Below are 13,109 nucleotides of genomic sequence, written 5' to 3'. Positions count from 1 at the left end.
CTATAAGGTGATAGAAATCAAAATCGTTATTGTCTCTGAAGATGGCACATTGATTGGGGAACTTCTGGGGAAAATCTATAACTTAATCTGAGTGGTAGTAAAAAAAAAAAAGTGTATAAATGTTTAAAAATTCTTGAATTTATGCTTAAGATTAGTGCACTTGCATACTTTACTGTGTATATCTTATGCCTGAATAAAAATATTTTTAAAGATTAGCTTCTTGGTATTTCAGATACTTTAAAATGAATGATTTTCTTTTATCTAAACCATCTTTCTTTTAAAAAATATTTTAGCAAGATTAAACTATCTCCAGAAGCTCCAAAAGGTCAATGCAACCAACTTCCAGGCCCTGGCTACAGAGTTTGGAGGTGAATCATTCACTTCAACATCCCAAACCCAATCACCACCACCTTTCTACAGGGTGAGCCTGGGGAAGGGGACGGATTGTTTGGTTGGTTTTTCCCCTCATAGTGACAACTGACCTAGTATCTTTGAGTTGCCCACCTCAAAGCTAAGGTAAGCCATTACCTTTACCTAGCCATTACCTAGGTAAGCCATTGTCAGCTTTCTTGGAGGGAAGTATTGTCCACATTAACAAGCTACTGAGTTAACTTTTGTTTCTTATTCTTTTCTGGTGGAGTTCAGTCCAATCTCACTGTGAATAAATTTCTGCTCTACTTTGTTTAGGCTGGTGACCCCATTCTGACTTACTTCCCCAAGTGGTCTGTAATAAGCTTGCTGAAGCAGCCTGCAGGAGTCGGAGCTGGGGGGCTCTGTGCTAAGAGCAATCCTGCAGGTGAGTCTACAACACCAGTGCTACCCTTTTTGTTCAACTTAAAAATAGGCTTTATTATTTACCGCTCTCTTAATTCTAAGGTTTCCTGGAGAGTAAAAGTACAACCTGTGCTCGTTTCTTCAAGAATCTGGCAGATAGCTGTACCTCGGATCCTGCCCTCAATGCTGCCTCTTACTATAATTTCACAGTCTTGAAGGTGGGTGTCCCTTCTTTCCCCACTGTCACCACTGTGGACTTAAAAGTCACCGTGCTTCCCATTTTCGGGTTGTGGGGAAAGCACTGAACTGGAAGTCAGAATGCCTAAGAGCTACATAAAAGGCAGAAGGACAAGAAGCCCTGTTATCTGAAGAAACATGAAATAAGTAGGGTTAGGTAGCCAGGATGAAAGATTCTCACCCTCCCAGTTAATGGAATTCTCTAGGGGAGGTAGGAGAGGGAGACATCACTGTTTCACTAAAACTTCCTGCTTTTGCTGTTTGTTAGAGCTCTGCTCAGAGAAGGTGGGCATCGCAGTCCATCTAGCCTCCCCTCAATCTGCTCCTGGCATTTTAATGTAAGGAAGAATCAGGTAGAAAAAAAAAGTTGATTGTTTTTTTTTCTCCCACAAATGTGAAACCACAAGCTCCTGGAGATTTTATGTAAGATATACATGCACACTCATGTCCTTGCTGTTCTCTTATACTAGGTTCCAAGAGGTATGAGTGATCTGCAGAACATGGAGGTATGATGTTTTCTTTTTTTTTTTTTTTTTTTGGTATGATGCTTTTTATCAGGAAAAAGAAAAAGAGAATATTTGATCCCTTTGCATCTGAGGCAGTTTCACTCTAGATTGTAATGGTAAAAGAGAATTATGCGTGATGCATCAAGCTGTTCAGGAATGAGTCTAAAACAGTGTCTGTGTTCTGTATAATAAGTATCATATGAAGTAAGAGTACATAAGGTATTAGCTAAGTTTGAGAAACTTTGGGTTAAATAAAGTTAAACCTTATATTTAGGATGAAGTTCTTAAAGTTTTTAATATACTAGAAAGCCTTCTCAATCCTCTAAGAGGAACGTGTCAGATACAGTATTTCTAAAACTTATTTGACCGAGGAGCCTTTGTTTTATATCTAATACAAGTAATGTTCCCAAATATACATTTGGGAAGTGTTGAGTAACAATGACTTTTGACCTTAAGTTGTAGACTGGCAATGGAAGGAGAAAGGAAGGTGACTGTCAAAAAAGGAAAAATACTCATTTCAGCATAATACATAAGCTAGAAGAGGAAATGCTTTCTTCTGCCTCTTTCCCTTTCCAGTTCCAGGTGCCTGTAACACCTGTCTCACAGGCTGGCTCTCCTGTGTTGGCTGGAAACACTTGTCAGAATGTTGTTTCCCAGGTAGGGATGCTGACGTCAGATTCTGGACTAATGTATGTTGATCAGCATTTACCAGAGGTGCTTCATCTTCCATTAAGTACCAGACCAACCCCACGTGAATTTTTGTGCATTATCTGAAACTTAACATGTCAAAAACTGAGCCCATCACCTACGTCCCAATGTGTTTAAGTCGTTTCTATTGTTACTGTCCTGTCATTTCATGTCCAGGATATTAAGATTATTTATCATTCTTCTTTCTTTGCCCATGTGCAGTCTGTTCCAGTTTTTACTGACCACAGTTTCTTTTGTTGACAAAATCAGTATCATCTGTAAGTCTGAAATAGACTAGTCAACTTCTTTTCCTCTGTTCTCTCTCTTATCAACAAACAAAAGTAAGAATTATTGGAAAGCATCATTTTAAAACCTATGCTCAAAAAAAAAATAAAATAAAACCTATGCTCAGAAATCTAAGGTTACCTTTACCTTTTTATGACTTCCATCTCCAGCTACCATCTTAACTCATCCTCAGATACGGTGAAAGCAGAGTAAACCAGATTTCCATTCCATGTTCACTTCTGCCTGTGCTCCTACTCACTTTCTCTGCATGCAGTCATAATTTATGTTTCTTTCCTTTCAGTTCTTACCATAAATTCACCGCTCCCATGAACTCTTTCAAAGAGCTCTATTCAATTTCTTTTTTCATGTATAGATATAATATGAAGTCAACTTTTATCTTTTCATAGTATTTGTATTTGGCATTTTTAAGATAACACTTGTAGTCTCCCTCATCCAGTCATTTTTTTACTTTAGATATAATTGATATATAAATTAGTTTTAGGTGTACAGCATAATGATTTGATATGTGTATATACTGTGAAACAATTACCACAATAGGTTAGCATTCATCACCACACATAGTTACAATTTTTTTTCTTGTGATAAAGACTTTTAAAATCTGCTGTCTTAGCAACTTGCAAATACACAATGCAGTATTGTTAACTATAGTCACCATTTTGTTCCCTTATTCAGTTATAGTAAAACCCTTAAAGACAAGAAATCTGTCCTAAACATAATTGGCCCACAAAATATTTTTTATTAATTGATTCTACTTTTGTATTTCAGGTCATCTATGAGATAGAGACCAATGGGACTTTTGGAATCCAGAAAGTCTCCGTCAGTTTTGGACAAACGAACCTGACTGTTGAGCCAGGCACTTCATTACAGCAAGATTTCATCATTCACTTCAGGGTTAGGATTCTTCTCTTATAGGGGACCAAGAAGAAAGAAGTATCCGGTTAGAAATAGTTCCCCTGCTTCTGTAATACATGCAAGATAGAATAAGAATATGAAGACCTAGTTCAGTCTGTCAACTGAAGTCTCAACATTTAACATTCTATAATTTAACTTTGAGTGATAAGGATTCAGCAATGTTTATTCATTAGCATAGTCCCCCAGCAAAGTAGGACTTCACTCACAAATCCAAACACTTTTTTAAAATAGTCATTTTGAGTCATAAACTCAGCTAACATCCCACACAAATTCTTGAACTAGCTTTTTTCATGTTTCTGGGCATTCAGCATTTTATTCATGTCCCGCTTAATCTAAGTTTCTAGTCTTGATCACCACCTTTTGACTTTCTTCTACTTTCTTTGCTTTTGAACACAGCAGAGTCCAGTTTCTTCTCAACTGTACCCTCAAATTATTCACCAGATCCCATGTCACTCAGAGTTCATCTGTGGAACATCTACAGTTAATTAAAATATAGTTCTAAATTACATTTAAACTCCTCTGGTTCTAGCTACACTGAACATAGCCCTGAGTTAATAGTAATTTTGGAAAACAGGATTGAGAAATCTTTGATAGATCTTTAGTTGCAATCCTTGGTAGAAGTAGTGTTTAGATGGATGTGAATAAGGATTTATTTTAGTGAATTAAAAAAAGTAAAAGATGCTGGAGGAGCAATTTTTACAAAATGCTATACTGTGGAAGGAAGCCAGATTGTTCAGTGCAGCTAACCTGCAGCATTGCCTTAAGGAAGGGTATGGGGCCACACTGGAAAAGTGAGAGCATGACTTTCTCCATATTGACTTCCCTTCACTCTTTCTGCAGGCTTTCCAACAGAGCACAGCTGCTTCTCTTACTGGGTCTAGAAGTGGGAATCCTGGCTATATTGTCGGAAAGCCACTCCTGGTTCTAACTGGTGATACAAGACACTCAGTATCCTTTTTGGGTATCTGGGTGGCCTACTGCAGCCTAATGAGAAAAGCTTTAGTTACTGATCTTTTGGATTTTCCAATTCTGTGATTCCCCCATTTTTTAGGTATTGAGGATTTCCTTTGTTGTTGTTTAGTCACTGTATCCGACTCTTGAGACCCCATGGACTATAGCCTGCCAGGCTCCTCTGTCCATGGGATTTTCTGGCAAGAATACTTGAGTGGGTTGCCATTTTCTTCTCCAGGGGATCTTTCTGACCCAGGGATCAAACCCATGTCTCCTGCATTGGCAGGCAGATTCTTTACCACTGAGCCACCAGGGAAGCCCTGAGGACTTCCTCTACTGAACTATTAATGTATTATGTTCTCAAGCACAGATGGTGTCAAAGGCTTTAGAACTTACATTAGACTGGCTGAAGGTGAGGATCCTGACTGATCTGTGTTTATTTTAATGAGATATTTAAGGTATATGGTCATTTTTGGAAAAACAATAATTCTCTATGTTTTCATTGCCAGAGGGAAACAAAAATGTTACTTGAATAATATCATGATATTAGTAAAGTACCAATAGTGTTAAGCAAATATTAAGAAGCATACATTTTCCAATCGGCGTACTTTTTCTTTTATGATCTCCTTGATCATCACTTTCCACCTCAGGTGACCCTCTTACAGAGCCAGGGTGATGGAACTTGCTCTATTAAGAGACATGAAGTACAATTTGGAGTGAATGCAATATCTGGATGCAAGCTCAGGTAATTCTTTGCTTCCACATCATTTCTAACATACTTATCTCTACCTGTAGGGAATATATGATGTGGCAACTTTTATATTTTGAATTAGGGTTCAGAGAATGTTAGGAATAGTCTTTAAATAATAATATTGCCAAGAGGTTTTTTTTTTTTTTTGAATCTTTTATACCGATGAAGGGTTATTTCCCACAATTTATTTTTTGATATTACTTCTAATGTTTGACTGAATTACATTATGATGTTAGCATTGGACTCCAGGCTCTGTGGTGTTTCATTTCAGGCTGAAAAGGGTGGACTGCAGCCACTTGCAGCAGGAGATTTATCAGACTCTTCATGGAAGTCCCAGACCAGAGCTCATTGCCATCTTTGGAAATGCTGACCCAGCCCAGAAGGGAGAGTGGACCGGGATCCTCAGGAACTACAGTGTTTCAGTAAGGAAAGAAATACACATTCTGACAAAAGCTTACTTTCCTCCTTTATTTATTAAGATTAAAACCAGACCTGTTTCCATAGTTGGTTTGGTTGTCACAGAAGAAAGATAATGTGGTTGTCCTAAAAGAAAGACTGTAAGAAATCACAGCCATCTGAAGTCATCATTTCAGGTCAGGTATATATATATAACTTTCCTTACTTAGAGAAAAATCTCAAGGTAGACGGTCTAGAGAACAGTATTAACGAAAAATAAAAACCTCAATACCCACTACCCCTGACGAACTCTCATTCAGCTCTTTCTGTTTTTACTCTTTCCGGTGGCCACATCAGTGCTCAGCTTGTGTACCTCTTGATTCCAGTCTAAGTAAAATAGCGAAATCTGTGTGTCAAAGTAAAACAAAGAAATCTACTTCCTCTTTTGCCCCCTCTGGCCTGGAGAATTCTATGGACTATATAATCCATTGGGTCACAAAGAGTCAGACACGACTGAGTGACTTTCACTTTCGCTCCTGGCTTTAATCAACTGTATCTTTAATTTTATTTCCTTTCACTTAAGCTTTTCATTTTTTGTATAAATAATACATATACTTGGCTCAACATCCAAAAGTACAAAACTAAAACTCTTTCTCAGACAGCTCTTCCCTTCTACAGAGGCAGAGTTATTTCTTTCTTTCTTTCCTTACACAAGTACATACTCATCTTTTTTTAATCCAAATGATATAAAATCATAAATACTGCTCTGCACTTTGCTTTTTTCACTTGATCTTGAGAGTTTGTTCCATATCAGTATATAATAAGCTTTCTCATCCTTTGCATGGTATAGTTGCATTTTATTCCACTATATAGATAAAGCATAAATTAATTTATTTAGGCAGAACATTCAGGTTGTTTTCAGCCTTTTGCTATTATACACAGTGTAGCATTTTATAACCTGGTTCAGGCACAATTTTGTACATGTGAAAATAAGCCCCTATATGAAAAATCTTAGAAGTAGAATTGCTAGATCCAAAGGTATATGCATTTAAATTTTTAATAAATATTGCAAATTTATTTCCCATATTGGTTGTACCTATTTATAGCCCCACCATCCATCTATGGGATGGCTTATTACCCATACCCTCCTCAATACTGGGTTATCAAGCTTTTAATCTTTGCTTATCTGATAAATGAAAAATAGCATCCCATTGTAGTTTTCTTTTTCTCCTACTATGAGTAAGGCTGAGTATCTTGACATACAGTTGAATAATTCTTATTTTCTTCACTATTATTTGTTTATATCTCTTGCCCATTTTTATTGAATTACTAGTCTTATGACTTGTAGAAAAACTTTGAGTATGTGAGAAATTGTCTCTTTTCTGTTATGTGATTTGTAGATATTATTTCCCAGTTTGTCATTTGTCTTTTGACTTTGTTTATGGTTTTTATGCCATATAGAAATTGATTTTTATATTGTGAGATTTATCAGTTTTTTTTTTTTCAACTTTTAAATTTTGGTTCAGACTTTGAAAGGCCTTTCCTCTAAGATTTTATTTTTAAAATGCCCCCTTTCCCTTTCTCAGCACTATATGACTTTATTCTTTGTATACTTTCCCTTTAGTGAGACTTGGGGGATAAGTAGATATATGTACTTGATCCAGCCTTTGGACAACTGTAGTCAAATTAAGTTTTCTTAAACCTCATAAAACCATAACCTAGGGAATGTGGTTTGGGGTGATACATAGCTGAGTATTAAGAAATGGTTAGTGACCAGGATTGAGATTATAGCAGAATTTACTCTTTATGATTCTTAAACCTACTATTTACATTTTTAAATCACATTTTTGTAGAATATTTGATAACATGGAAAAATGTTCCTAATATAGATAGAATAAATGAAAGGAAAACTGTTCTAAAATATTTGGAACAAACATATGAAAAGTTCATTAGTTAGTCAACATCATTAGCCATTAAGGAAATGCAAAACCACAAGGACATACCAATTCATACCCACTAGGATGGCTACAGTTTTAGAAAGGGATAATAACAAGAGTTGGCAGGAATGTGGAGAAATTGGAACCCTCAGACATTGCTGGTAGGACTACAAAATGGTAGAGCCAATTTGAAAAGAGTTTGACAGTTCCTTAATAAATTGAACATAAACATATTCTGTCTTCCCCTATTCCTAGTTTAGACATGTTATTGCCTATGTCTAAGTCTTACTATAAATAAAAGGTGTGAAGTTAGAAAAGCAAGGCATATTTGAGGATAGTTTGTTTCTGCTAAGTTATTGTAACTTCCTGATTTATGTCCTCACTTCCACCAGTCCTTCCTGCATTTTAGAATTAATTGTCCTGGAGTCAGACTGCTTAGTTGGGCTTCATAATCTAACCCTGAAACATCCTTCCTTAATCTTTCCCCTGTTCCTGCATTCAGATCCATTGCTTTACTCAAGTGGTCTGCTCAGGGCCAGTGCTTCACACATGCCTGGCACATAGGAGACAGTAACCACTGTACTTAATCAGTAACTGCCCCTCAAAGGCATCATGTACTATTCTGGTTGCATACCATTTGATGTGCCATCTCTCTACCTAAATTTTCCTTTAAACACCATTTCCTCTATCACATATTACTCATTCCGGTTCTATGAAGCCATCCTCAACCAGAAATGGCTGCTGCTTCTGGCATTCCACAATAGTGATTCCACCACTCACTGAGCACTTCTTATAACCATCATACATGGGCTTATTTATGTTTTATTTATCTCTATGTTAGTATTTCCATTTTATTTTATGTTTTAGTATTTCCATTTTAGAATATTATCTTTTCATGGACAGTAATAACCTCAGATATGCAGATGATACCACCCTTTTGGCAGAAAGCGAAGAGGAACTAAAGAGGTTCTTGATGAAAGTGAAAGAGGAGAGTGAAAAAGCTGGCTTAAAACTCAACATTCAGAAAACTAAGATCATGGCATCTGGTCCCATCACTTCATGGTAAATAGAGGGGAAGACAATGGAAACAGTGAGAGACTTTATTTTTAGGGCTCCAAAATCACTGCAGATGGTGACTGCAGCCATGAAATTAAGACACTTGCTCCTTGGAAGAAAAGCTATGACCAACCTAGACAGCATATTAAAAAGCAGAGTCATTACTTTATCAACAAAGGTCTGGCTAGTCAGAGCTATGGTTTCTCCAGTGGTCATGTATGGATATGAGAGCTGGACCATGAAGAAAGCTGAGTGCCGAAGAATTGATGCTTTTGAACTGTGGTGTTGTAGAAGACTCTTGAGAGTCCTTTGGACTGCATGGAGATCTAACCAATCCATCCTAAAGGAAATCAGTCCTGAATATTCATTGGAAGGACTGATGCTGAAGCTGAAACTCCAATACTTTGGCCACTTGATGCGAAGAACTGACTCACTGGAAAAGATCCTGATGCTGGGAGGGATTGGGGGCAGGAGGAGAAGGGGACGACAGAGGATGAGATGGCTGGATGGCATCACTGACTTGATGGGCATGAGTTTGAGTAAACTCCAGGATATGGTGATGGACAGGGAAGCCTGGCGTGCTGCAGTCCATGGGGTCGCAAAGAGTCGGACATGACTGAGCAACTGAACTGAACAATAATACGACCTCTTATGAACTTTTGTGTCCTTTCCCTAAGCCACATTGTCTTCTCTGTAATTGTGTAATGTTTAAGAAACAACAGCTACTTAATGCATGGTAAATATTAATAACTATAGGCAACCATCAGCTATTACATCAAATGCCTCTTTACTGTCCTGCAGGCTATGCACTGTACTTCCTGCTGTGTCATACCAGTTTCCCTGGAGATCCAGATACTGTGGGCATATGTAGGCCTCCAGTCCAACCCACAAGCTCATGTGTCAGCAGCCCGATTTCTGTACCAATTCCAGTCCATACGGGTAAGTCTTGCAAAGCCTAGATTATTATATCAGTCATTTGATGACCAGTTAATTTTTTAACTTCCTGAGAGTCAGTTTATGCTACCAGCCAAAATTCTAATATTTGGTCAGAATGAGGTGAAACAATTAACTTTCAAGTAGATCCTCCCTGCCTGGTTACTGAAATTAACACATTTTCATGGTAAATACAATCTATATTTTTTCCCTGTGTTTTTTTAAACTTCATGACTACAGTATAGGTTACTTTGTTTTAAATTATCATACTATAATTACTATACACTGATTCAACCACAGAAAAGATATTCTATACCTGTGTATTCAATGACAGTCACACATTTGTTAGTCTCCGTGCCTGTTGGTTGCTATTAAAGTTACTACTGTGGCTAGTTTGTAATCATCAATTCTTGGCTGATTGCACTCCATTAAAATAAATAATTTTATTATGTAGTAAACATATACCTGCTGTTTATGATGTGCCTTAGGACAATTTTAGCAACTGCCTACAGCTAAGGGAAGTTCAAAAATAAAATGATTAGGTCCTGGTGAACTTCATGTATGAACTGGTATGCCAGATTATTATTTTTTAATGGAAATTAAAACTAATTGAAATTGTTACCTGTAAGTCATTGATTTTACCTCCCAGATAAGAAAGAAACTAGAGACTACATTTAAGTCAGAAGTAAAATACCTTTATCTCTTCCCTCATACAAGTTGAGCACCTTAGCTCTTTATGCCTATCAATGTGTTCAGACTCGTTACCAGAAACTGTGTTAATGTGAACGTTCTGTTCTTTCTGTGTTGGCTTACTGAATAAAACAGAACTCTTTCTGTAAGATTCATTTAACCTGTTACAGTTAGGGCACTGAATCTATTGTTTTATATTTATGAACTGTGTCTTTATTCATGAATACCTGTGTAGTTTGGGAAGATAACTACAGGATTGTTCTTTTTATTTTCCTGAATCTCTGATTGTCTTAGGCATTGAAGCTACCCAGTGCCTTTGTCTTTTCCAGGTATTTTTAATCATTGTATTTTTCTAGTATTTAGTAGAGGTTAGCTTTTCAGGTTAGTCTGTCCCCTCTACAAAATCACACTTACAGTCATTCACATCTAACTGTCCTAAGTGGTTGACAGCTGAGAATTTCAGCTGTGCTTCATTCGTGCATAACTGAAGACACAATTTCTGAGCAAAAATTAACTCTGTTGAATTTATTAATATTAAGGAGTGGTTTGGGATATACCAAATCATGTGTCTTTACTTAGTGTGATTTAAATGATTTGCAAAGGTAATTTTGACTATACAAAAATGTTCACTTGAGAAGCTTGCTTCCATGAAAGATACTATGCCCTTGTAAAAGGAGTTATGAATCAATAGTGTCATATCACAAAAAGTTAAGCAAATGCAAATAATTCTTTCTATAATATACAGTTTTATCATCTGTATTGAAATTTTTTTACTGCAGTGTTGAATGGAAATTTTCTCCTGAAGTCACATAGGCACTCATTTTTTCTTTATGTGTTTATACTGATTATTTGTCCTTAATGTTAAATCACTTCCCTTTATCCACACAGGCTTGTCTCTCAGGACTTCCTGTGCAATTTTTTCTCGTCATTGCAAGAGCCTATTCAAAGAAAACTAGTATACATGTTCCAAAGTGTCTAAAGTAATAAAAGGAGGAGCTAATTAAGGAGATATTTTGCTGAAGGTATATCTTCTGCAGTTCTTCCGCAGATGACCACCCCACGGGCCATCCTTTGAAAGTTTGTAGTTGACAGTGGTCTCACCCAGGCTGTGTCAGTCAGCTTAGTGTGTCTGAGTGAAGGCATAAAACTAAAGCTGAGTAGCAGCCTGTGGCCTGTTTAGCCTGTAGACTGATTTGTTTGATGTGCAAGGCATTTTGTTTTTTTTAATTTGTGTCAGCATTTAAAAATCAAGAAATTTTACCTTGACATCCAGATCTCTGACTTGTCTTGAAAAATCTGGTGATAAGAGATCCTACACTCCTTCATGGCATAAAATCTGCCACTGAATGGTGAAGGTGAAGGTCATTCAGTTGTGCCTGACTCTTTGCGACACTGTGGACTATACAGTCCATGGAATTCTCCAGGTCAGAATACTGGAGTGGGTAGCCTTTCCCTTCTTCTGGAGATCTTCCCAACCCAGGGATCGAACCCAGGTCTCCCATATTGCAGGCGGATTCTTTACCAGTTGAGCCACAAGGGAAGCCCAAGAATATTGGAGTGGGTAACCTATCCCTTCTCCAGTTGATCTTTCTTTTTTTTTTTTTTTTTTTTCCAGTTGATCTTTCTAACCCAGGAATCGAACCAGGGGCTCCTGCATTGCAGGTGGATTCTTTATCAACTGAGCTATCAGGGAAGCCATACTGAATGGTGATTGCCACTAATAAAATACTTCCTTTACACAGCCTGTAGCTACCCACCCTTACTGCCCCACTTCTCTCATTTAGGTTATCTGCTTAGGCTGGTAGGTATTTATGTTTCTACACCTTGAAGTAAAGGCTGTCTGAAGTTTGAACTGAACTGTCAAAATGACTTTTCATTGTATAAATGTAGCTTTGGAAACACTTTAAATTCCTCTCACTACAAAAAGTAAAATAGCAAAATTTTTGGAATGTTCCCAAGAACAAACTACAAAATAAAGAAGAATTTAAGCAAAACATTGTGTAGACTTACATCTTCTTGTATGATAATAATAATAGAAAAACATTAACATTTATTATATGACAGGCACTGGTAATATTTTTTATAAGTATTTTTAAAATAAGTATTGAATTCTCACAACAAACCCATTAAGTAAATAGTTTATTTACATGGTACTCTGCTGTTTATGTTTTTGTACCAGTTAGGCCTTTACAAGATTATAGGACTGCCAGATGTCAGTATTTTTTTGTCTTTTTCTTGGGACTATTACTTTTCTCAAGGAAAAAAATAACAAAACAACCCTGCTGGCTCCTAACTAAAGGGTATGTGGATAAGAGCATCTCTCAGCATTTTGAAGCCAGACTGGGGCAAGGTATTTCATTATACAGAGTAATTTCCCTATTTTTTGTTCCGTACTTCACTCTGTCCCTTCTATATATCCTGAAATCCAGAATTTCTCTGGTTTAAATTTTCCGGTCTCTTGTTGAAACAGGGAAAGGGTGGTTGTCTGATTTCACTGAGGAGGATATCACTCAGTAATCATGTCCTGATCCCTGCCTCATCCCTACCTCCCTCTTATCTCCTATTACTGAGTCAGGGTTCTACAGAGATCGTCTTCTAGTTTCTGAAGGCTTTTAGGTTTGGCCTTCTAACCCTCTGTGAAACCTTGCTTCCATCTATTTTCTGTATTCATGTATTATGTTATCTCTCCATTTCAGTGAAGATGGAGTTTTGTTTTATTTTTATTTATTTTCCATTTATTTTTATTAGTTGGAGGCTAATTACTTTACAATATTGTAGTGGTTTTTGCCATATATTGATATGAATCAGTCATGGATTTACATGTATTCCCCATCCCGATCCCCCAAGATGGAGTTTTGTATCTGTTTCTTATTAGAGTGGTTTTAAGATACATAGAAAGAAGACATGCCTTTACATTGTCATCCTAAAATCAAGTCTAGTAGCTCTTGATGAGCCTATATCCTGAGTGAGTCT

General features: G+C 37.0%; 1 protein-coding gene across 6 annotated transcripts in view; it reads left to right on the top strand.

Moving 5' to 3' along the window:
* Positions 1-13,109, top strand: part of TCTN3 (tectonic family member 3) — a 47,292-nt gene that overhangs the window by 29,968 nt on the left and 4,215 nt on the right. For 3 of the 6 annotated variants that reach the window (XM_065922965.1, XM_065922964.1, XM_065922962.1), the window contains 10 exons: positions 294-421; positions 688-796; positions 877-992; positions 1,482-1,517; positions 2,094-2,174; positions 3,276-3,401; positions 4,263-4,370; positions 5,024-5,118; positions 5,396-5,546; positions 9,315-9,452. In XM_065922965.1, the coding sequence (XP_065779037.1) occupies positions 294-421; positions 688-796; positions 877-992; positions 1,482-1,517; positions 2,094-2,174; positions 3,276-3,401; positions 4,263-4,370; positions 5,024-5,118; positions 5,396-5,546; positions 9,315-9,452 (1,088 nt within the window). The other 3 variants (XM_065922966.1, XM_065922967.1, XM_065922963.1) reach the window with 3 other exon arrangements.

Source organism: Muntiacus reevesi, chromosome 2 (assembly GCF_963930625.1).
Source record: "Muntiacus reevesi chromosome 2, mMunRee1.1, whole genome shotgun sequence".
NCBI lineage: Eukaryota > Metazoa > Chordata > Mammalia > Artiodactyla > Cervidae > Muntiacus > Muntiacus reevesi.
The sequence above is the reverse complement of the archived record's forward strand: the minus strand, read 5'-3'. Positions and strand labels throughout refer to the sequence as shown.